General features: G+C 40.5%; 1 protein-coding gene across 2 annotated transcripts in view; it reads left to right on the top strand.

Annotated features, from left to right (window-relative positions):
• Positions 1-25214, top strand: part of LOC140937042 (E3 ubiquitin-protein ligase rnf213-alpha-like) — a 108546-nt gene that overhangs the window by 45933 nt on the left and 37399 nt on the right. For both annotated transcript variants that reach the window (XM_073386568.1, XM_073386569.1), the window contains 31 exons: positions 1064-1200; positions 1531-1725; positions 1856-1978; positions 3975-4092; positions 4324-4559; positions 4644-4726; positions 5084-5217; positions 5804-5899; positions 6713-6901; positions 7121-7281; positions 8093-8315; positions 8588-8946; positions 9443-9601; positions 10339-10495; positions 10856-10929; positions 11068-11203; positions 11784-11891; positions 12113-12198; positions 12522-12710; positions 13326-13446; positions 13799-14002; positions 14154-14290; positions 14640-15268; positions 17532-17999; positions 18099-18271; positions 18983-19189; positions 21823-22010; positions 22263-22371; positions 22686-22786; positions 23154-23339; positions 24957-25208. In XM_073386568.1, the coding sequence (XP_073242669.1) occupies positions 1064-1200; positions 1531-1725; positions 1856-1978; positions 3975-4092; positions 4324-4559; positions 4644-4726; positions 5084-5217; positions 5804-5899; positions 6713-6901; positions 7121-7281; positions 8093-8315; positions 8588-8946; positions 9443-9601; positions 10339-10495; positions 10856-10929; positions 11068-11203; positions 11784-11891; positions 12113-12198; positions 12522-12710; positions 13326-13446; positions 13799-14002; positions 14154-14290; positions 14640-15268; positions 17532-17999; positions 18099-18271; positions 18983-19189; positions 21823-22010; positions 22263-22371; positions 22686-22786; positions 23154-23339; positions 24957-25208 (5738 nt within the window). The remainder of the gene's footprint in view (positions 1-1063; positions 1201-1530; positions 1726-1855; positions 1979-3974; positions 4093-4323; positions 4560-4643; positions 4727-5083; positions 5218-5803; positions 5900-6712; positions 6902-7120; positions 7282-8092; positions 8316-8587; positions 8947-9442; positions 9602-10338; positions 10496-10855; positions 10930-11067; positions 11204-11783; positions 11892-12112; positions 12199-12521; positions 12711-13325; positions 13447-13798; positions 14003-14153; positions 14291-14639; positions 15269-17531; positions 18000-18098; positions 18272-18982; positions 19190-21822; positions 22011-22262; positions 22372-22685; positions 22787-23153; positions 23340-24956; positions 25209-25214) is intronic.

The following is a 25214-nucleotide window of genomic DNA, read 5'->3' as shown; positions in this document are numbered from 1 at the left end:
TCTTACTTCAAATATTTCTGTAAATTATGCACATATTTTTTTTAAAGTTGAATAAAAATATGTTATAATAATACTTATAATAATAATAACAATAATAATAATAATAATAATAATAAGAAGAAGAAGAAGAAGAAGAAGAAGAAGAAGAAGAAGAAGAAGAAGAAGAAGAAGAAGAAGAAGAAGAATGACTTTAATACAGAATCCACAAAGTGGCTCTTTGCCTGTACAGGAAAAGCTATTTAAACTAATAATCTAATAATTTACAAATACAATATCAATTAAGTTCTATGAGAATACAAACTCATAGAAAATACTACAGAAAATAGGAGATGGAAAATTCTATGGAAAAAAAAAATGAATAAGTTAATAAATAAATGAAACTAAACATATAGACCATATCTAATATTTGGGTTTGTGAAATTAAAATATCTATGTATCATTGAAATAGAGTCAAATCCGGGGGCAATTTTGATTTGCAAAAGAGTCCATAAAGGTGCCAGATTCTTTGGGGATACTTAAGAGTGGAGCAACAGAGGATCACAAGTTGTATGCAGGCACTGCATGAGTACTAAGTCTAAGGTATTCAGGAAAATTTGCATCACTCAGAGATTTAAAAGTTAGTTTAAGAACAGAAAGTTTTCGTCTCTTAGCAATGTCTAGCCAGTTGAGTAAATGATAACAAGAGGGGATGAAGAGGGGCTTAAAATGAGGAGCGCGTATTAACTATCTTCTCCTGAAAAGGGAGGACTTAGTAGAGAGAGGGAGGGGGCTATTTGAGAAGGGTGGAGGGGGCTTAATAGAGGATTTACGATAGGCCCCATTTCCGAACCCTTGAAGTGGTTAGTACGCAGTGACGATCTTGACGATCGCCTAAAGGATCGGCGATCGAAGCGATTAAACGGAAACAACTCAGTTTTTAACTATCGTAGCGATCGTGGCGATCGTTGTGTTCAACGTAGTTTAGGAACAAAAGAGTTCACAATTAAGTGCTGTCCCTATTGTACTAACATGTTTAAGTTTGTAACAAACTCTTGGTACCTGTTATGAACTTCTCTTTTTTAAGGATTTTGCTACGCCATCTCTAAATTGTTGTGATAGACCTGTCGAAGCCCATGTTGAACGCGGTGACGATGTTGCTGATGATGACGAAGAAGAAACAGTTGTTGTCCAGTTGTCTTTAAGAAGACACTGGGAAACCAGGTATGATGTCACGCATGTGTCTTTCCCTTTTAAAACATGACAATAGGTAAAGTTTTAAAGATCTATTTAAGGGGAGAGTCGCTTAATTCTCAGTATTAGATTTTCGTAAGTAATTTTCCTGGTCATTTTATTTTTTAGGCAATATGCGTGTTTTGTAGTTCTAAAATGTAAGAGTTTATCAAGTTATGATGTTCCTGTTAAGACGCAAAAGTCACATTTGTGGTATTTTTTATTCTACTTTTTACAAAGCTTCTCTAAGTTTTTGTAAATGTAACTCTTCCTTTTACATTTTTTCTTTCATTTTTCTTCATGGATTTTTTTTTTCAACAGTTCACATCCCTACATTTTCTTCAATCAAGATCGCGTTACCATGACGTTTGTTGGCTTCCATATTGACCAAAATGGGAATTTAATTGATCCAGGCCGCCGTGTTATCATCCAGCCTAATTTGATGTCAAGGCATTTACGTACTGGTCTTTCCGTCCAAAAGGTTGACATGGAAACTAACTACGAATCTTGGAGCAAGTATGAAATATATATATTTTTATTTGACATGATATTTGTAGACTTTGATTCTTCTGTACCAAGTTTCCTACCACGTGTTTTCTTGTACCATGGTGGGATAAGGTTAATGCGCTGTTTTTGTTAAACTTAGGGGAGAGAAAATCGAGAAGCTTTGTGGAGTAATGGGTGTTGAATGGCCCTATGATCCGGATGATTCATACGAACTAACCACGGACAATCTAAAAAAAATTTTAGCCATCCATATGCGCTTCAGGTAAGTGAAATCCTTTGAGAAATGAGACATGAGAAATGTGTGAGTAACTTCACACTCAAATAGCCCCATTTAAAATTACCACCACTAAAGCCTCAACTGCATGACGAATTAATTGTTGATTATTGAACCACCACCCTAATTTTATCATCGTCCTTTCTCCTCGACCACACTTTGACGGTTACGTTGTCTTCTCCTCTCCATCATTACCAGCACAGTTTCTGTCGTCGTCCTTCCTTTCCCACCGCAAAGACCCGATTTTGTTGTCTTCCCCTCTCCATAATCACCACCGGCGCCAACTCCGTGGTTATGTTGTCATCCCTCCTCAGCCATGGCCATCACCCCCACAATTTTTGGTCTTCCTTCCTCCACACTAGGAGGCTTATGTTATTATTCCCGCTTCTTCACCGCTGCCACCACAATTTTATTGTCGTCGTTTCTTGTTCACCAGTCTACCATAGTTACCGGTATGTTATCTCTCCTCCACCACATCGTTACGGTTATGTTGTCTTCTCTTCTCCACCACCATCACGACCAAAAAACTCCAGAGATCCTGCTTGAGCGCCGTTAACCCGGTCACAGTTTTGCCCAAAGTCTTAGTATATTGTATTATATGGTGTTGCTGGCGAAACAATGAAGTGGTTCCAGTCTTATTTAGCGGACAGACACCAGCTTGTCTGTTTGGGTGGTTGCGTCTCAGACATGGCGCTTATGAAACATGGGGTTCCTCAGGGCGGTATACTTGGCCCCTTGTTTTTCACAGTTTTTATTAATGACCTGCCACTTCATGTCAGCTCCTCTGAAATCGATCTTTATGCAGACGATACTACAATCACGTCGTCAGCAGATTGTGGCAGCATGGGAGGACTGCAGGAATCTCTTAATACATCTGTATCAGAAGTTTTTAACTGGGCATTGGCCAACAGGCTTCCACTCAACGAAAAAAAGACCAAGGTCCTCACCGTGAAGGGAAAGCGACTCTCGACCAAAATAAACAATAACCCTGAGATTACTTGCAATGGCAGTTTATTAACTAACATTATGAACGTTAAGCTACTAGGTCTTGAGACTGATGAAGAGCTATCTTTCTCTGAGCATATTACGACTGTTTGTAAGAAAGTTTCACAGCGGATCGGCTTGTTAAAGAAAATTATGAATTATCTGCCCCTTAAACAAAGATTACTTTATTACAATGCTTTGATCAGGCCAGTGATTAATTATGCAAGTGTCCTCTGGACTAATTGTGATAAGGAAAGCCTTGGGCGGGTCCTGAAGCTCCAAAAAACGAGCAGCTAGAGTAATCCTGAATGCCCCCCCTCTAGCACCATCAGTTCCCTTTTTTAATCGGCTGAAATGGTTGCCTTTTTATAAAGACGATTTAATGTCTAAATGTATCATTGCTTTTAAGCGATTACAAGGTGACGTCCCTGTTTATCTAAACGATCTACTTAAATTAAACAGTAACATCCACAGTAGACAAACCAGGTACTGTAATTTTAACCTAACCTCTCCGAGGTATAATCGCGAAACAGAAGGAGGCAGAACTTTTACCGTAACAACTTGCAAAGCATGGAACAGCTTATCTTTGCCTGCAAGGCAAAGGGACTCAGTTGATTCTTTTAAAAAAGCATTGTGGAATGAATTTTTTAAACAACAGCAGAATCTTGATCATTTTTCTATTAAAGATACTTGATGAATTGTGAGATGATTATAATGCTATATTTTATCTTTTAAATAATTTAGTAGATTCTATAGTATCTGTATTCTTTGGTTTTTACCTTGTATTTTTTATAGCTTAGTATACTCATTTATTATTTTATTGTTTATTTATTTATTTATTTATTATTTAGAGGGCCACAAGTTTAGCCCCGGCTATTTCGTGCTAACCCTCATAAAATAAAGTCTTTACTTACTTACTTACTTACTTACTTACTCACTTACTTACTTACTTACTTACTAGTATACTTTGTGTTTTACTTTTAAACTGTTACATTCGAAGATGTGGTATTCCTGTGGTCATAATGGGAGAGACAGGGTGTGGAAAAACCTGCCTTATTCGGTACATGTGTGGCTTACAATCAGGACCCGGAGGACCCAAGAACATGTTGCTCATGAAGGTAAGAAACTACTAATTATGGTAAATATCATTTATTAATTTTTATAAGCGAAGTTTTAGTGGGAGGAGATTTATGTTTTTTTTTATCTTAAAAACATGTCCTTACTGAAAAACAATCACCGAGCCGATTACCTTTAATTCCCCATTTAGTGTTCCTTATCTGGCTCTTGGCGCTTTGGGAAGTAAAACGTTCGATAGAGTCAGTAATTCGTTCCTTATTGTGCCTTAACAGGTTCACGGAGGAACATCCCACAAAGACATTGAAAAGAAAGTGAAGGAGGCTGAGGAGATGGCCAGAAGGAACGAAAGCCTTGGCATTGACACGGTGTTATTCTTTGATGAGGCCAACACAACAGATGCTCTAGGGATGATCAAAGAAGTCATGGTGGATCGCAGAGTCAACGGTAGAAAAATCGGAGTTGGGCTCAAAAGATTGCAATTCATTGCAGCATGTAATCCTTACAGGAAGTAAGCACACATCTGCCTGGCCTGTCGATGCTGTATCTTTAAGCAAATATACATATGCTATTGACACATTTGTTTTTCTTGCAGACACACAGAAGAAATGATCCATAAACTGGAATCAGCTGGCTTGGGTTACCATGTTGCAACTCAAGAAACACATGATCGGCTTGGTAAGACGCAGGCTTCTACGGCAGTTGTGACCATTCCGTTTGCGGCATACTTTGAAGTGTGAAGCTAATGCTCCTTTACCTTCATTTGAACTTACCAAAATGTGTCATGCTTCGAAAGTCTGAAGAAAAATAACTGTAAAAAGTTTCTTTTGCTAATAGAAGAAACTTGCTACATCAAACTGACGTTGGAGTCAGTGTGTTACAAATGGGGGAAAGCAGAACGGTTTTGCGTTCAAGTGAAACCAATTACATTTCATGCACAGACTGAAATACTTTGGCATCTTTAGTTATCTTTAGTTTGTACTCCCTTATTTAGTTTTCAGAAAAGAAAAGTTCATTTGCTTTGTTTTATGTCAGGGCGCATTCCTCTCCGTCACCTGGTCTACAGAGTCCATTCTCTGCCAGAGAGCATGCGTCCTTTGGTCTGGGACTTTGGCCAACTGAAACCTGAGATCGAGGAGCTCTATACACGTCAAATTGTCAGCAGATTTGTAAGTGGACATATAATGGTGTGAGACAGAGCGTCTTACAGCGTGTTGGCAAATAATTAAAATGTGTACCTCTGTGTCCCATGTCGTTTTCCTGCCGTTTTTTTGACAACAATTTTAGCTTGAGAAAACAGCCGACGTTTCGCGAGGCCATCTTTGGTTTCGCCTCGAACTGAGGTCTAAGGAACAAGTGCAGAAATTCCATACTGATGACGTGTCACTACCAAGGTCTAGTAGTGCTCCCGATTGGTTGAAGTAAATTTCCCTCGCTGGACGACCAACCAGAAGCACTTCCCAGATATGGGTAGCGACACGTTATCAGTGTGAAATTTCTACGCTCGTTTCTCAGACGTCATTTCGCAAGGAAACTACCAGTGGCGTCGCTAAATGTCGGCTGATTTCTCATACTGTAACAATTTATACATTCTATGGAAGAATCGATTCTTAAGCAACAATCCTTGAAAACGTCTTAGTCAGTGTCAGTTGTCGCTGTCGACACGAACATCGCATAGGTATTTTACAGTGCAACATATTTCATATTTGTGCTATTGAATAATACTCTTGATGTGGTGTTCTATTTTCGTAAAAGGTCCTTCAAAAAAAACAGATTCCAGGCGATAAGCCTTTGGTCACGGCGCTGACGAGAGTGCTGACTGCTTCTCAGCGTTACATGAGAGATCAGACGGTAAAAAATAGTGCATTTGTTGTGTTTTGTGTGCATCTCCTTTTCCGTTTTGTATGAACTTAACAAAAATTAGACTTTTTTCAACACTACAGCCAGTTTCAGTGAGAATTCTGGTTTGACTGTATTTTTTTATGTACTGTTCAAAGTCCATTTTACAGTTACAGGTGGCAACGAAGCTGAAGTTGACCTTGTTTTTATACGACCCTTCTTGCTTTATTATCTAAATGTGTTCTTATGCAGATTAGTATTTTTAAGCATGCATTCCATGAGAAAAGGAGGTTTGTATCAAAACAAGGTCAGTCTCAGCCTCGCTTTCACTCAAAGGCATGGATACTATGCTTATAACTGTAAAATGGTATTTAACAATTTTTCCTTGAGCCCGAATGGGCTCTGAGTCAATAGCCCATGAGGCCGAAGGCCGAATGGGCTATTGACTCAGAGGCGATGAGGGCGAGAAGAATTATTGTTTTAGTAAAATCCAACTAGTTGGTCAAAAATATCTAGAATAAAAGAATTTTAGCTAGTTAAAGCTGGACTTTAATCCTTTTTTGCCGCCAAAAAGCCCGCGCTTTTCGCTACTAGTGGGCTATAACATCTAGCCTAGTAGTAGCTCAACCAATCAGAACGCAGCATTGATAATAGACCACTAGTTGGATTTTACTAATCTGTCTTATATGCCACTTATCCAACGGCACCGTATTTTATTTCTTACATTACATCTGATCTCAATGTATTGTACTTCTTTATGCCCTTTCCATCCACGCTAGTAAGAACTCTGGAAGAATTCTTGTCTTGCAATACTCTATTTTGTAGGATGAGTGTAGCTTTGTGAGCCTTCGAGATGTAGAACGTGCAATGAGAGTGATGGTCTGGTTCTACAACCATCGCGATGCTCTTAATCCTCTAATGGATGAAAAACTTGAGGAGGAATATGAGGAAAGTGAAGACGAAAATGAGAACATTGATGATGAGGAGGAAGATGAACAGGATGATTTGCATAAGGTAAAGGGGATTTGTCCTTTGAAGACAAATAGAGTATACATACTAAATAAGCATACTCTAAGTATGTTCTTGAGAGACGTGATGGAATAAAAAACATTTTGTTCATTTGAGAATGTCTTTTTCATTGCGTAAAGCATACGTGCGATGTAGAAAAATGTGGTTTTCAGAATGGCATGAATCTGCACTTGTCACAAAATACCCGCCTTAACTTTGTTTTAGCCCATTGATGACGTGTCACGTGCCCTGGTACTTTCAATTGGAGTGTGTTACCATGCAAGACTTCAAGACAGAGAACCTTATCGGCGTGCAGTGGCTTCTAGCTTTTCCCCTCCTTGCCAACTACCAGGTGGACATAAGCGAATTTTTAAGGAAATTTCAAGGTAGGCCACACTAGCAATTCATTATTTGCTGCCACATCAGATGGTGCAAATACTTTTAACCGAAAGTAGGTTGAGTTTGATTGTCCGGGTGAACGTAGTCCTGAATAGGACTGTTGTTGTTGACAGTGACTGACGTTTCGATAACCTGTGCGGTAGTCATCTTCAGAGTCAAAGTGAGTTGTATCACGTCAGTTGATGGTATTATACTCTGTTTATTGATCTGATTGGTCAATTACGTCGCGATGTTATTGCTCGTCTGCCAGTTAAGCCGTGATGTTATTGGCTATGAAAACTCGTAATCAGTAATTGGTGCGTTTCGATCCGTCTATTGTCACAGTTGAACAGTCGTCTATTGTTAGTCAAATTGTCATTTCTCTAGTCGTTCTCTTGTCTTCAATAACCAGAGTATAATAACATCAACTGACGTGATACAACTCACTTTGACTCTGAAGATGACTACCGCACAGGTTGTCGAAACGTCAGTCACTGTCAACGACAACAGTCCTATTCAGGACTACTTTCACCCGGACGATCAGACTCAACCTACTTTTGAAATGACTCCTTGGTTCAAACCTTTCACACTTTTAACTGAGTTGTCATTAAGGTCATTACACCCAAATGCGATACGTTTTCGTGTATACGTTTTTCAGTGGTATCGCAAGACATGAATACGTAGAGAAATCGTGTAAGAAAAGCTAGAAATAAATACAGAACCTTTCCTAGCTAGCTGGGTTACAAAGTAAATCAGGTTGGTGTTGATTTTATGAGTGCATGTTTATTTGGTTCACGGACCTTCCTTTTTCGTCATCAGATGCCAAAAAGCAGTGTTGAAAGAGCTAGAACTGGGTCATAATATCGCTCGTAACACAGCACTTAGGGAGAATGTGTTTATGATGGTGGTGTGCATTGAACTCAGGATTCCGTTGTTTGTGGTTGGTAAACCAGGCAGCTCTAAATCTTTAGCCAAGACCGTTGTGGCTGATAACATGGAAGGAGATGCTTCAAGATCTAACCTTTTCAAGACCTTTAAGCAGGTGAAGCCAATGTGCTGAGAAGACGATTACGAATTTTTGTTATCATATTGCAATTATTAGAATCTATCGAACGAATGTGATAGAGTGGTAAGTATCTTTTATGACAACGACAAAGATGAGAAGAGGAGAGATCACTGCAGGACTACTTTGCTTAATGTCCTCTTCGTTTGATTTAATCATAGTATTGTGTTGTGTCTGATTGTATTGTATTGAATTGCATTGTTTTGTTCTGAGGTTTGTTATTCATGTATGCTAATTTCGTGTTCCACAAGGTTCATATGGTGTCCTATCAGTGCAGCCCTCTCTCAACTGCTGAAGGGATCGTTGCGACTTTCCGTCAATGCGGCAAGCTCCAAAAAGGCAAAAACCCAGACAAGTTCGTGTCAGTTGTGGTCTTAGATGAAGTTGGCCTGGCTGAAGACTCGCCTCTAATGCCTCTTAAAACGCTCCATCCACTGCTGGAGGATGGCTTAAGTTCCACTGATGACATCGTAAAGGTGGAAGAACAGTTTCCTGAAAGAGTGGCCTTTGTTGGAATATCCAACTGGGCCCTTGATCCTGCAAAAATGAATCGCGGTATCATGCTTTCACGTGGACTGCCAGACGAAAAGGAGCTGGTGCAAAGTGCAATGTAAGTTCTCCTCTGGTTTGGGACTAAGAATGGTATTCAAAAGTAAACGATGGCCCACTAAAGTGTTCACTTTAGTTTCACGAAACAATTAATAAACGTGCCTGACAAAGGCCCAACCCTGCTAACAATTGAATAGGAGCTGCAAGTTATGGGGACCAATAAAGATAGAGACCTAGGGGAGATGCAGACCAGAGTGAACATTTTTTACCTGATAGACGAAACAGGACCATTTTTTGTTACTGATGTTTTCACACTAGAAGTCCTAGTACATAAAATTGACTATCAGCTAAATGTTGACTTAATTGAAGGCAGACCGGTTTGGTTCAACCTTAAATGAGAAAGACACTTTTTGAGGATGAAATACATTTTGTAAAAGGTTCAATAATAAATATACAGCTTGTCAAGGATGAGTGTTGGAAAGTGTTTCTACCTTAATTTGATGTAGTTGTAATAAGATAGTTTAACGAGCGTGATCCATCTTCTTTATGTTACTTAGGGGCATATGTGCAACTGATAAAAAAGTAAAAAACTTTGTTGCTCCACTTATGAATCCACTGGCCCAGGGTTACAGTGAGTTATACGATAGACAGAAACGGTCAGAAGCTCTTCGGGAGTCTAAAAAGGAGGAATTCTTTGGGCTTCGTGATTTCTACAGGTAGGGAAGTTCAAATGCAGTATAACGTGTCAGTGCCAGATTAATTTAATCTCCTCTTACAGTCTCCTCAAGGTTCTTTTGAGAGCATTGGAATTTCGGAAATAACAGTGCTCTTCCATTATAATTAATCAGTCCATTGTTGAGTTATATCCAGAAATTCACGCCATGACGAATCTGCAAAAAATCGTATAAGCGAATTTTCGCCAAATTCGCCATTTTCGTCAAAATTGTCTTTTCAAGGGCCCCTTTGCCATCTCATTTGTCTTGAAAATTATATTTTGGCCAATTTTTGCCATATTCACAATTTTCGTCAAATTATCGTCAAAATCGCTACTTTGGACGGCGCCCCTTTGCCATATCATTTGACTTGTTCATATTACTATGGCGAATTTACGCTATTTTCACAGTTTTCGCCAATGTGCCATTTTTGTTGATTCATTTTCCCGGCCAAGTTTTACACTCGACATTATTTCGAAATTGAAATTAAGTGCTTTGAAGCTTGCAATAATGGCCTATTTCTTTCATGTAGTGGTTATATGTCAGGAATATTTTTTTTTCTCAGTTTTACAGTTTTCAAACTCGTTAGATATTTTATCCCTGATCATGGTTATAGCATAGGAAATTCGAAATTAAACTGGGTTAAAAATGTTCAGATTAACACGAGCTAAAATCAGAACATTAATGTTCAGATAAAACGGGCGTCGGTTGAATCATTTTTTCCTCACATTTAATTTTAGCTTGGTAAAGATGGTGTACAAAACAGCTGAGGAGCATGGACGAGAGCCACGTTGGCCAGAAATTGAACAAGCCATTAGAAGGAATTTTGGGGGACTGGATGCGATTGACCCAGTGAAAATCTTCAGGAAACACGTTCGTTTTAGCAGAACCGAAATGGTAGGAGTGTTGAATAATTTGTTTGTTTTAAACTTGCCTCTGCTACGAGTCCATTGTAATTCAAAGGTGGGCATTCCGTCCACTCGAGTCCTTCGAAAGGTTTTCAGGTTAGGTTGGGCCGGCATTCTGTGTGCAAACCGATAAGAACAGCTGTCGATTACGTAAGTCAGTAATCGACCTTCCTAGTCGATTCCCTACAATTAAGCGTTTGCACGGTAAAGTTACTGGCGTGTAAATGTACTTTTCCTCGAAATGGCTATAACAGTAATACTCGGCGTCTAAGTACAACGTTTCCGAAACTATACAGAGATTTCTCCAGTGTTTTTTTTGTGATTCTTTGCGTTCTTACTCATTTTCTAGAAGAAGCAAAATAAAGATGCATTCTCTGCAGTGAACCTTATCAAAGCCAGCCTTGAACGCAAAATCTCCGGAGGGTAAGAGAGTCAACAAGATAAATTGACCCACTCCGCTTATCATTTACGGACAGACGCCAGAAATAGGCAACGTTTCCTCTGATTGCACAGTGTAAAATTTATTCCCGCTAGACGTTTGCCATGTTTTCATTTCATTAGAGAGAGTCGATACTTGTTGGTGCTGACAGAGAACTATGCAGCCTTGCCTATTGTTCAGCGGGAACTGCACAAAAAAGGCGAAGAACCTGTCGTAATTTTCGGCAGCAGCTTTCTCAAGGACCAAGAATACACTCAGGTACTAACAGCTGTATTAAAAAGTAATTAAAAGTGTTGTTACTCGTTAGTTGGATGTTTCGTAAATTAGTCTGTTTCAGTAACAATACTTTGCTCTCTTCCCCACAGAGTAAAAAAAAAAAGAACGTGCGTGGTACGCCCGTAAGCCCCACCTATCGTCCTTCGCATGCGTTCTTTTATTTCTCTCCCCAGTCTCCTTAAGACACGAAGAGGCCTCTGTGGAAGGGAGAGAAGAGTAAGGAATAACATTGTTGCGGTGAAGACATCAATATTTTAGAGCAATGGCATGACCAACCATAAACCTCCCAGGAACCAACTGACCTTAACCAACTATAGTTGAACCTCTACTTGGGGAGCGAGGAAAGTCTAGTAGCAGAGATAGAGCCGTTATGGAGATATACTGGAAAAGAGTCGGTTTTAAGATAGCTAGCTACTGTTTTAAGAACAAAAATATCATCATGTTAAAGTCATCAGGGTCCATCAGTTCTTTCTTTAAGCTAAGATCCCATGATCATTGGACTTCTATTAGCTATTATAGCGATCTGTGAAATATTATGTTGCGTTGTCGTCTCATGTTTCAGGTCTGCCGTGACATAAATCGAATTAAGGTGTGCATGGAAACGGGAAGAACTGTAATTCTTTTGAACTTGGAGAGCCTCTATGAAAGTCTGTATGACGCACTAAACCAGGTATAAGTGGCTAGCAATATTACATACACAACTTTTGGTATAACTACAAGTCATTTTTTATAATGTCTTCTTCGTGTTGTTACTTTACGTTTTAACGCTTCTTAAGTCGATCACTTAATCAATAAATCTTCAAATAGATACATGCTTTTCTTGGCGTAAATCAAGGTTTATCAACTACCTTTATAAAGGCGTTGACCTTTGCGAATTTTTTGCATTACCAGTACTATGTGTATTTTGGAGGACAGAAATATGTGGATCTTGGCCTTGGAAGTCACCGTGTAAAATGTCGCGTCCACGATGAATTCAGGTAAAACGTCGTTAGACAACACTTTCAGCCCGTAAATCAGTATTGCCTGTCAATACTTATATGTAATTCCTTGTCATTGCCACACCAACAGTACATAAAAATAGCTTTTGTGGCGTTTAGATGTTAAAGATTCGATTCAACTGCTCTAAACGCAGCCCGCAAGGATTCGCTAGAAGAAGTCAGGTCGCTTTATTACCGTCTTTCATATATAACAAAGGTGCTTGGATATCTAAAAGCTTCATTTTTGAATAATGTGGTGTACGCGATGTGGTCTGGTAATTCTGCTTTAAGTATTGTTTACCAATTGATTATCTCTCAAACAGATTGGTTGTCATTGCTGAGAAACATGTTGTGTATAGTAAGTTTCCGATTCCTCTCATTAATCGCTTGGAGAAACATTACCTGGTCACTTCAGCAAGTCTCAGTTGTCCACAAAAGCTCCTGGTGGACAAGCTGCAGGAATGGGTAAAAAGCTTTTCTCATGTCGACATCCCTCGTCACCAGCAATTAAGGTAAAGACAGAAAGTCAGCCAGGAATTTGTTACGGTTTGTTGGGGCCAAAAGGCAGGTTTTTGGATCCGATAAGCCCGAAAACCACATTAACGAAGGACTAAAAAAGGAAAAATAGAAAGAGCGAAGAGAAAGAAAGGAGGGGAAGAAAAATTGCAGTGGCTGCACTCTTAGTTTTTTATATTGGCTACGTTTTTCGCCGACAATAAAACTGCTTGATGGAAGGGGTCTATTGACAGTAGCCTTTTCAAAAATTCCGTAAGATGTATTTGTATGTTCATGAGGTAAGAGACAAATTTGTAGGCTGCAAAACATCCTTACTTTACAGAAGGAACTCACGTACTCTTCCCCTAACAAAATACCCTCACTACTCACTTACATAACAACTTAAACTCGTCCCCAGGTCTTCTCGGTTAACGGTTCACTAATCTGGCAATTTGCTGCACGATTGACCTCATTTTTCATATCGCAAAATTCTTCCAAATTTGTTCGACAATAGCTGGTTATGATGAATTATGCGTGGGATTTTAGCCAATCAGAAACGGAGAAACATTTTGAATGAATAATAATGAAGTTTATTCATTTCCGACTTTTGTGATGTAATTTGATCCTCACAGGAAGTACTCCCCTGGTGACGCATTTGTTGGTTACCATGCTGACACAGCAGCTTCCGTCGTACTGCAAGTAACCAGTAACATTGAAGAAAGCGAGTTCAGTGATGAACATTTACAAGACAAGGTATAGTGGGACGTAATTTGGATGAATTTGAGCCAGTGTTGGCTAATCTAACCATTGTTGGTAGCTCATTAGTTTCTGGCACAGTATTTAATGCAAAGTTTCCTTCCAATCTGCTCTTGTTCACCATAGCCGTTCAATGAATCTGAGCTGGTGTGACGAATGGTCGTTTCTCCGTTTTCCAGAAGCACACCGCTTTTCTTTACCACTCTGTCTGTTAGCAAAGTGTGATGAAACTATTGATGAACCCATAGAATCGCATGCTTTTTTCTGAAAGTGGTGGAAATACACCTTCTTAAGTAGGAAAGTTAGTTTTCACACACCTTATTTGCATGATCCATTGCTTGCCTTTCAGCTTTTCCAGGAATCGAAAGAATTGTTATTACAATGTGCGACTCCTGACGCTGTTGCACGTCTGCCATCTACACACCTTCCTCAGCAAGCAGACGAGCTCTGGACAAATTACTTTACAGTACAGGAACATTCAAGCCTTACTGCTTTTCTACGAAATGTCTTGACAACAAAGGGAGGGAAATCCGGAAAGGGAAGTTTAATTCAGGTCAGCCCTGATTTGATCTCGCGTCGGTAATTGATGAACAAAGATGTAATAATTATGAAATAATATTGAATTCCATTTAATTAAGTTGTTAATTGTCATAACCACTTTTAACCACTGTTTAGTGCTTGAGATAACTTTATTCTCCTTGCAGGTGACAACTCATTCCAGATTGCTATCGTCAAATGATTTGCAAGACATAGCACGTGCCACATCTCTACCATTGCCAAATGTAACATGTCTGAGTCTGCAGCAGTTCCACACGGAACAACAGTTTTGCTCATCTGTGAGGTATACAAATCTAATTGGAAGTGTTACTTTCTATAGCATTTCTTAGTTTTGATCCTTTAAGTAAATATGAAGTGAGCTAACTTGTAGCGTCGAGGGAGGCAGACGATATTTTTGAAATGCGCATATTTTTCCATTTCCCACCTCAATTTAGGTGACTTAGCCTTGCGTTCTCGAGATGCTTTCTTGACAACTCCAAAAAAATGTGCCTTCTTTTGACCAATTAAACGAAATGGATTAGGAGCGATGTGCCGTTTTTGAAGCCTTTGCCCTCGTGATTGCTTAACTCTTAAGTTCCTTAACAATAGTCAGACCGTGTATCATTGCATAGTATCACATTGTGATTTTTTAGGGATTTCTTTGCAAAACTTGGTGGAAGGGAAGGACTGCTTATCGTGCAATGCGATGCTGGGGACGTCAATCGTAATTTGATACCCTGTGCCCGACACCTTCTTGTGGAACAAAGGACAAATGCAGAAGAAGATTTCAAAGAAAATGTTGGGCATGACCCTTCATCATTTGTGCATGTAGTTATGATTATTCAACTTCCTCGTCTTGTCGGAGGCTGTGAAGCATTTGCTGGTTTCCAGGGAGGAAGTTGGCTATCTGTTCACATTGACGAACTTCGACCGCCAACTGGTCACATCCCAGCCATTCAATTCATGGTGGATCGGTCAGTGAGTGAGTTATTTGATGTTGCACCAAGCAGCACAGGGGTGGAAAAAATGGATGTTAAGGCAGCGAGAGATGACAGGCAAGTCGACGAACAGCGTGAAGAAGGCATTGACATTGAAATGGAAGCCCCAGATCTAGCTTCTGGTGATGTCATCGTGGATAGAGTAGACATCGTCAGCCTTTTGAGAAGCTGCGTTCAAGCAGCTGTTGCAAGAATTGATGATGAATCATGGCGTTCATCACGATCAACACGGCGAATTGAGCTTATGTTGAGTCTTCTTCCAGATGGTAGATCGGATGGAACTGGTGAGGGTGGCGCTCAATTGATTTTAATTACTTCCTTGTTATGATTGTCTCAATTCTCGCAACATGATGTGAGCTTCTGGCAAAGTATGAAACGGGGTAACATCATTGTGATTCCTTATGCTTTATTTACACCAACTAAACATGTTTAATTAAACCAGGTTTTAAAAACTGAAAAACAGCTACAGAAAACTGGAACACATGTTTTCACACGGGATTCAAATGAAATTCAACATGTTTTCTAATTTACGCTAAATTTGCAATCAACTCAAGTCAGTAAGCACTTTTATGAAGGAGACAATTTTAAACCGTGTTTAACTAGACAGCTTCACTTTAAAACATGTTTAAGCTTGGTGTGAATGCGTAGTTCCAAAAAATATTCATACCCCCCACGGAGGTCACTTTTGTTTAGATAAACTATTGTGCAAGCCGTGAAAAAAGCACTCAGCCGACCGCAAATAAAAGATCATCGATGAAAACTATAATTTTTGCTTTGAAACACCGATTAACGGTAAAATAACCAGTCATGTCCAATACTGTCGACATGATACGAGTGAAAAAATACTTTTCACAACCTGTAAAGCGCACAAGTTGTCGCGACTTGACATGCAGAGTTTTCGAGTCAAAATTGCATCTCATTAGTTGACTAGGGACGGCATCTAAGTTGTCGAGTCGTACAAGCGGACAGGTTGTCTCCTCTGTCGTCGAGTGGAAAATGCATCTCATTACTTCACTAAAGCAAAGATCCGACATAAGCCACGCGAAAGAACAAGCGCCCTACAAACTGTGTATGTCTCGTTCTTTAAGCAAAAATCCGACATAAGCTAGACTGTTCACAGTCCTCCATTTTTCCGTAAGATCGTCGAGATCGAGCGCTTTTCGTTACGGGCTGCCATCTTGCATGAGTGGGAAAACTACTTAGGGGGCGGGGCGGTTTGGGAGGAAAGGAGGAAAAAAGAGGAACTGTAATGACATCACTGCAGCTCGCGTTCAGGAGACGTGACGGGAATTTCACGCCTTTTACCATTCACGAGTTAAGAAACTCCGCTGGCGATGAAAAACATGCCAGACACATTTAGCATCGATTTCGCGTGTTTACAAATATCTCCTTTGGAAACAGTGATTTTATACAATTTCTGGGCCACTCCTCCAAATAAAATCGGTAAACATGCATAAGTAAAACATTTTTCTAATCGAAGCGCTAAGCATGCTCGCTTCACCACAGATTAAAACGGTTAAACCTCCCGATAAAAAGCCTGACATTTCTGACAGGTCGTCTTTTTTTCGTCGGCGTAGCGTTGAATTTCAATTCGTTTTGCAGAAACTGTGTTACAACATTACCCTGGTCGGACTGCTTCAAAAGCATGTTGGCTTACGTGATTCATCCGCAAAATACCAAAAATCCTTCGTGTGTTTGCGTAAGATGTGCCTTATGCTAGTATTATGAAAGCGTACGTTTTATAGAAACGACGACTTATCAGTGTCGGCAACTTAAACTAAACCCGTTGTCAAAGCAAATTAACATCTATTGGCTAATGACCAATCAAACGCCTGCGTTGCTGGTACAACGCGTTCCGTGAACGCAAGCTGTAGTGATGTTTTTATAGTCCCTCCATTTTTCTCGCCCCCTTCCCTCTAGAGCTATAATCCCAGACGCCCGCCCCCTAGGTACATTTGAAAATCAAGATGGCCGGCATTAACGGTTAGATGCGCTATATCTCGTCGATCTCACGAAAAAATAGGGGACAGTGAACACTGTAACATAAGCCACCGGAACGAACAAACGGTCTTACACACTGTGTATGCCTCGTTCTTTAAGCAAAGTTACGCGAAGGAAGAAGCGTGCTGCACACTTTGCGTTCATCTTTCTTTGAGCAAAGATCGGACATGAACCAGGGGCGCCCAACGATAGTTTCCTCCATACATTGAAAACGCTTTTTAGGCTATTCAGAGTACTGTAAGATCTCCAGAAATGCATTCTAAGGGGCGCTATAAAATGTGTATCTGTTCGGTCATCCTAGGAGAACTTGAATCTTTTCGAAATTACAAGGCCTTTAGTATTATATTCCCGAAAATTTTAGATGCAATTTAAAGTTTTACGAAAGCGAGAATTGTGCTGACTCCTGTCTCCATCACATTTTGAATCCCAAAATTTTAGGTAGCCTTTTTTCTACGAAAAATATAATAACTTGTTGAGTGAAGTGTGAAAAGTTAAACTTTAGAAATTCGTCATGTCTACAAGACTTTTTTTCTTTTCGCTTTCTAGATCTATCATTTGCCACTATTTTGGCTCGTCGAATCCACAAACTTCTTCAAGAAAAGGATGAGCGGGCTGGAAATAAGGCAAAAGACTGGCTACGCTCTGAGGCTTTAAGCGGTACTGGAATCCAAGAAAATGGAACATTCAGGAAGGCCCTGTGGCAGAGAGTTTATTCATCAGTTATTCCAATTCTTTCTGAAGTAATCGCTTTTGTTGACCGTGACTCCAACCTAGACCTGGTGATGGATGGAGGGAATTGGCTGTCAAGTCTGTGGCTAGGTTTTTTCCAATGTGACAAAATGGTCGAACTTCATTATGATGGCTTTTTGTCGCTGGAAAGTGGCATTATACGGGAACGTGTTCCGGTTGTCACCTCGGGTCGTGAAACGCAGTCGTTTGAACTACAGTTTCCTTTCTCTTGGATAATTAAGGAAAGAATTGATGCCATGTGGAGAGAGGCTTCAAGTATTGCAGGTGAGCCACTTTTTTGGAAAGAGTTGTTTCCTTTTTCAGATTGTTTCTGAAAAAGGTCTACGATCTGATCTTGATACTATCGTGTCTTTTTGTCATTAGCGAGATCAAACACGCCAATCCAACAATGTTTACAAGACCTTGTAAATAACTCTGGAATGGGCCGTTTTCTTGACGAGTCTTGGTTAGAAGGTTACGAAGAAGCTGCAGTTGAGCGTTATCTTCACGATTTTGTTCACACCATGCTGAAGCCATTAGTCCCTGAAGAGGAAAAGGTATCAGGCATATAATCTAGAATTCTACTGGTAGTTTCCTAACAAGTAGCTGCTTTCACGAGTTAACTGAGTAAGATTTATTTACATGATATGTCATCAGTAGATTGAAAATGATCGCTCGGGTGAGTATAGTCCTGACTAGGGCTGTTGTAGGACCGACGTTTCGACGACGTGTGCGGTGGTCATCTTCAGGGTTGGAGTGAGTTTTATCTCCTCAGTTGATGGTATTAAACTCTTGTTATTGGCATGATTAGTCAATTACGTCGCGATGTTATTGGTCACCTGTCAGTTAAGCCGTGATGTTATTGTCTATGAAGACTCTAAAAGTGACTGGTGCGTTTCATTACGTTTTTTGTCACAGTGGAAACGGTCGTTTATTATAAGTCAAACTGCCGTCTTCAAGCTTCGTCAGTGTTGCTTGGGTCCGTCAATAAGTATTTTGTTAGTTGTTCGTAACTGTTGACTTCGATTCAGCGGCATTTGTTTCAAGTTAGTAAACCAGTTTTCGTAAGTTAGACCTTGGTAGTGGACGAACCATCAAATCGACTGAGACTCGGCGACGTGCATTACGTATTCTACAGACTACTACCAGTGATAAAGTCATGCATTATATTACGACTTAAGCTAGTCTTTCTTGGAGACACTGCTGTCTGCAACAATATATTGCTAAGAGCTCACCACAAGCCTTTTTTGCTTTTGTTTTTGTTTTAGCTTCTCTGTCAGGCTATTGTCACAGCCGCACGTAAATTGTATATGGAGTCAAATTTCTCCGAGGAATTTACTCTCAACATCCCTCTTATCCATGTTGTGTATGATGCTATCGAGAAACGCTTGGCAAATTTCAGCCAACTGGTACATGCGCAGCGGGACATTGTAAGCCGCCTTCTAGAAGTCATTCCGCCCAACGAAGAGGAGATGGTAAGAACTGGTATATGTTAGGTAGTCTAATAAGGAATATACCCCATGACTGGACATTCGGAGGAGCGCATAGGACAGAAGCAAGCAGTCTACTTGACGGTTTTCCTTTTTTGGCGCGTACCCGAAGCTAATATATAGATTTAGCCAGGGCTGAAAGCGAAGCTCTCGATGATATTTATAGTTTGCTCAAACAAAATTTAAAATCGTGTAATGCTAAGCGGCGAAGGCAACGCCGGAGAACGGTGAAAAACAACAATAGGTCTAATAAGCAAAAACGCACATTTCTTTGCAGTTGTTTTGCACTACTACAACGTGAAACTTCCAGAAACTTCTTAGTTACACGTTTTATGGAGGAAATGTCGCACGTTTTCTTGTTCACTTTTTTTTCACTGTCGCTCATTTTCACCTTCCATTGGTGGCCGCTAGCATTTCTCAATTTCCGCTTTCCGTTTTCGTCTTCATTGACTCCTTGGTTGTCTCTGCTTCACAAAACGCGGGTAGCTATGCGGCTTCCTGTCAAAATAACCTCGAGTTGCACTTGGGTTGCCATACCTGTTGATTAAGTTATTTTACATTGGTATGCCTGTGGTGCGGACGGTCGGTCGGTCGGTCGGTGTACGGTGACGTGATTACCAAATTTTCTCGGATGGGTAGTTTACCACATTTTCTTACCCATGGTGCTTCGCGCGCGAGAGCTCGGCTATGATTTACTATTGCGAAATTTTAAATGTCCTGACAATTACAACCGTATAGCAAGAGCGCGGTCTGCACTCACATACGTTTTAAGGAAATGCCATGATGCCACCTGCCGCGTAATGCTGTTCTACGAAAAAAAATTTCCGGAAATGCACGCAATGGTGAAAATGGCGAATCTGGCAAAAAGAATCGCCAGCGGGTTGGTGAAAATTTCAATAGCAAAGGGTTCCCTTTGAGAGTGGCGATTTTAGCGAAAATGGCATATTTGGCGAAAATGGCGAATATGGAAAAACATTTGCCAAAGTCTTAGCAAAAATTCAAATAAGATGGCAAAGGGGCCTTTGAAAGTGGCGATTTTGACGAAAACCGCGATCTATCCCCAAACATTTAATGGATGTATGTGTCGTTCTGAAAGCAACGTCTCCGATTATGGCAGTATCAAGCGTTCGTATCCCACAGTTTATAATAGCCAATTTGAAATGAATTAATTCATTCTTTATACCCTATGTAAACCATTTGCCATCTCATTTGACTTGTAGCTAAGACTTTGGCGAATGTTCGCCATATTCGTTATTTTCGTCAAGATCGTCATTCTCAAAGGGCCACTGTGCCGTCTCACTTCAATTTTTCCTTAGACTTTGGTGAATTTTCGCCAGTTTCGGCAAAATCGGCACTTTCAAAGGGGACCCCTTTGCCATCTAACAATGGCGGATCGATCCAGGGGAGGGCCCGGGGGTCCGTCGCCCCCCTTATTTTTAGACCAAACCGAGGCCCGAAGGGCCGAAAAAATTGTTTTTGGAGCCCCGCCCCCTATTCTGAAGGTCTGGATCCGGTCTGTCTTATTGGACTTGTAGCTAAGGCTATGACGAAATCTCACCATATTCGCCATTTTCGTGAAAATCACCACTTTCAAAGGGCCCTTTTTCCATCTCATTTGAATTTTCCCTAGAACTGGCGGACGTTTACAACATTTGCCATTTTCGCCAAAATCGCCACTCTCAAAGGGGAGCCTTTGCCACGTCATAGGAACATTCGCCAAACTTTGGCGAGAGTGCGCCATTTTTGCCATTTTCGCCAAATTCGCCTTTTTCGTTAAAATCGCCTCTTTCAAACTGCCCCTTTGCCATCTCATTTGAAGTTTTGCTAAGACTTTGGTGAATGTTCGCCATATTCACCATTTTCGCCTAATATACCATTTAGCCAAAATCGCCACTCTCCGAGGGAACCCTTTGCTACCTCATATGAATATTCGCCAAACTTTCCATTTTCGCCAACGCGTGCATTTCTGGACATGTCTCCTAAAAAATATTATGTAACATACACTACCTGTGATACTTTCTGCTGTGGAGAAAGTAGCGGTTGTCGTATGGTTTGTGTGACATAATGCATGCACGTATTTGCAGCACTCAGAAACGAAATGGAATAAACAGGGAAAAAGTAAAATGTTGCTTTCTGCCGTGAATGGACTTGTATGGTTGTTTGGGACAGCCTGTACTCCTCTGTCTTTTTGTTAATATATCTTCTTTAATCAATATTGTAATACTGTTTGGTACAAATAATGTTGTGTTGTTGTTTTTGTTGTTGTTTGAAAAGCCGACTTCACTGAACACTTTCTTTCATGGTCATGCTACCTATTACGCCCTACTCCATAGTGTTTTCGCAAAGCTTATGCAACATTGAATGTGATGAAGAAAGCTTTCAACTCAAGCGTGACCTAATGACACTCATGACTGTCTGTTTAACGAATTTTCAGTGCTATGCTGTGGAAGGGTTTAGTAGCCTCTGGCTACTAACCTCATGATTTGCGAAGCGGGAAATCCTACTCTTTGAACAAAACGTTTACTCTCAGAAATCCTTGGTGTGACTCTTCTACAGCGCGTGCCTCAGGGCTACCCGTGACTGTTTTCTTAAAACTACTTTTTGTACCCACTTGTTAGGTCCTTGATGCAGTTGCCCTTCAGTTGTGTTTGTCACAGCTTGAACCAAGAGCAGATGAGTTTGCTGATCCTCAGACCCGCTTAGTGTGGTGCAACAGAGTCCTGGCCATCAGATCGAGTGCTGAGAACATACTTTATAACAAATCACAGTATGGACCTAAAGCAACTCGGATTCTTCATGATTGCAGGTCTGTCACCCACAAGCTATTTAAGAGCCTACTAGTAATATAAAAATAAGGTTGTCATTTTGGTATTGATCACCAGGTTTCGACCGCTTTCTGCTGGTCTTCCACACTGACAGACCGAACAAAGACCAGCATTACGCGGTTGAAACGTGGCATTCAATAACAAAATGACCACCTTAACACAAACGATGATCGAACCCTTTCATAGACAAATTACGATGAATACATGTTTTCTTTCTTTTGCCTTTACAACAGGTCAACTTGGCAAAGAGTGAGCGCTGTAAGACTGTTCATAGAACACACCTGCCCAGGTTCATCGGCCTGTCACCCAGCAGATGTTGGAAATGCATTTAAGTTGTGGAAGGTGAGAATCAACCTTGTTCTCAGGATTCTCTCCTACTCGTCTCCCGGGGACGAGTAGGAAAACAGCCTGGGAACGAGGTTGGGTGAGAATAGAAGGTCTTGTGGCATTCTCATTCTCATTAAGTTGTAAACACCGAGGGTTAAGATCTGATTCTGGTCATTAGACTACCATAACTGGTTTTCCCAGACATAATTCTCACATAGCAGCTTACATTTTTGGTGTGAGAGAGCATCTTACTCCTGTGTGTCTGAAATATGGAGATATATTCAGAATATCTAGAATTATTGTGTCTAATAAAAACACTATCCTGACAGGCCTTGGGAGAGGATACAGACTTTGCAAAGCCACACACCATGCGAGTCATTGAGAAGTTTCTTGTTGACTGTAGCGAGGCTGTCAGTAAACGCTATACGAGGTACGAGTATGTGTAAAACTGTCACTTGTTGGCGATGCGCGAGGGAAGCATGTTTTTCGTGATGTGAGTTTTTACGGTTTTAAAACCTAAAATGACGGAAAAGAAAAGTAACTTTATTATTAAAGTATTCTTATTGAAGAGAGAAGGTTTTGAGAATAAATGATCAACCAAGGGAGAATGCATTGCTGTTTACACAAATTCTCTTAACTCTTCAAGTAACTGTATGGAGAGATCGTGTTAGAGAATTTGTAAGCGGATATTGGAGATAGAAAACATTCTCTATTCTTGTGCTTGGAACAACCAAGTGTAGATACCTAATATGCCGATGGCAACATTTTAATCAAGATCATGAATTCCTTTTCCACAGTTATGGTGTAAACACCTGCCCCGTGTGCTTGGAAGGCTTAGTCGGGAAAGACCCGGTCAAAATACCTTGCAGTCACGTGATCTGCCTGACTTGCATTTCTGAATGGACATCACAGGAACGAAGTTGCCCAATGTGTAAACGGCAAATCCCTAAGGATTTTAGGATTCAATCCAGTAAAATTATAAGGTTAGATTTCTTTTCTTACCAAAAGTGGTTAGTTTCTCAGTGGGGAGTGAAAGACAAATTTGTAAACTTGGTAACCTGCGTGTAAAGTCTCACCTGCAACAAAGGAAATAACAAACTTGTCTTACCTTACTGCTGAAAGTGTTACGTATTTTACAGCTTAGATCATTTTCCCGAGTTTGAAGCCCGTGATTCTGGGTGACCTCATAAAAGCATATTGACAAGATCTTGCAGAACTAACATGAAACTGACTTAAAAAGATCAACAACTATGATTGAAAGTTCGAAAAGCGCCACTTGGGTTTGGTGACTGAGAGGACCAATATTTCAATAACATCGCCACTAAATCGACAAATCTGTCCTATGGCCAGCGTTCAATACTCAATATTTCCTTACCTTCTTAGTTGATTAAGGAGCAATTGTTCCCTTTTAATTGAGGATGTGGTTCATCTCATCCTTGGAGACCCAGGGGCAGTCAGTCGGGTCGGGAGAAAAGGCGGGACGAAAGTTTTCAGGTAAGGGCGGAAGAGCCCCTGGTACTGACTCATCGAACTAGCTCCTGATTGGGCACAAAAAATGCTTTGTATTATTGTGCCCAATCGGCGAACAGTTTCTCCTGAGTTCTTTTCGTGGGTTCGTAAACGACGGCTATTGTCTCACCACACTTGCCCGGTTCGTTCACCAAGCTTGTGCGTGCAAGGGAAACTTTTATTTTATACTTTCCTAACCAGAAACAAAGGAGCTACCGATGAGTCGAAAAAACGTCTGGGATGCAAAACAACAACTTTGCAGGTGCATCACGCTTTTTTGTACATTTCTTTGCCGTCAACTGCACGACTATCCTTGAAAATGCCTAATTTCACGTTTTGTGGAGAACGTAAACAAGCAACGACAAAATTCATTCTCCTCATGAACTTGGATATGGTTGATAGAAATTCAGCTCCAGAAGAGTTCGCCTGCATTTGACAAAGTAAGCTAGTTGAATAATCACGATAGAGACTGAAAAAAAATATGAATTCACTTTTTCATGCGACGTTTTCGTGGCTGTCAGCCGCCGTGGTATCTTTTAAAAACTCTCTATAAATATTTACGCAAGCCCTGGCCGATGCAAGCGTGAATACCTGTTGAAGCTGATGCTTGTATTTTTGGAAAAGCGTCTTTAGTTTTCGGGCAGACAATATTTTGATATCAGATGGGTATTTTATATCAAACTGAAAGTTTCCTGACTGCATTTCTTTGGTGCATGAGACAGACAAGCCGTGATCGAGACAATAGCCGTCGTGTACGAACACACGAAAAGAACTCAGGAGATGTGTTCGCCGATTGAGCACAATAATACAAAGCATTTTTTGTGCTCAATCGGGAGCTGGGCATCCGCTTGAATTTTTTGAAATGGTCCGGTGAGAGTCGGTACCCAGGGGCTCTTTCGCCCGTACTTGAAAACTTTCGTCCCGCCTTTTCTCCCGACCCGACTGACTGCCCCTGGGTCTCCGAGGATGCGTTCATCTACAACTCATTTCGGTTTGAACACGTTTGTCCCTGGAAATTATTTACGGAAAGAGACTCCTTTAAAAAGAATTAAGTTCGTTTTGAAAAATTCTTCTTTTTACATCAATTCCAGGAAAGCTGTCAAAGAACACTTCGACTTCCGTCGCCGATGTAACTCTTTCTTCATGGAGCTTGTTTCATTATTTTGTTTTGGTGCTAAAGATGGTGAAGGTGTAATGGACCCTGAGTTGTTCGACATGTTCATGAGTTACGTGATTGAAGCTGCTAGTTCAAAAACCAAAGACTTCTCTCCTTTCCCTGAGCATGGTATTGATGCAACTCCTGTGGTGAGGTCATTCCTTCTACAGCAACTACTAAGGACAAGGTGTGT

Source organism: Porites lutea, chromosome 5 (genome assembly GCF_958299795.1).
Source record: "Porites lutea chromosome 5, jaPorLute2.1, whole genome shotgun sequence".
NCBI lineage: Eukaryota > Metazoa > Cnidaria > Anthozoa > Scleractinia > Poritidae > Porites > Porites lutea.
Note: the sequence above shows the minus strand (reverse complement) of the source record. Positions and strands in the feature narration are given on the sequence as shown.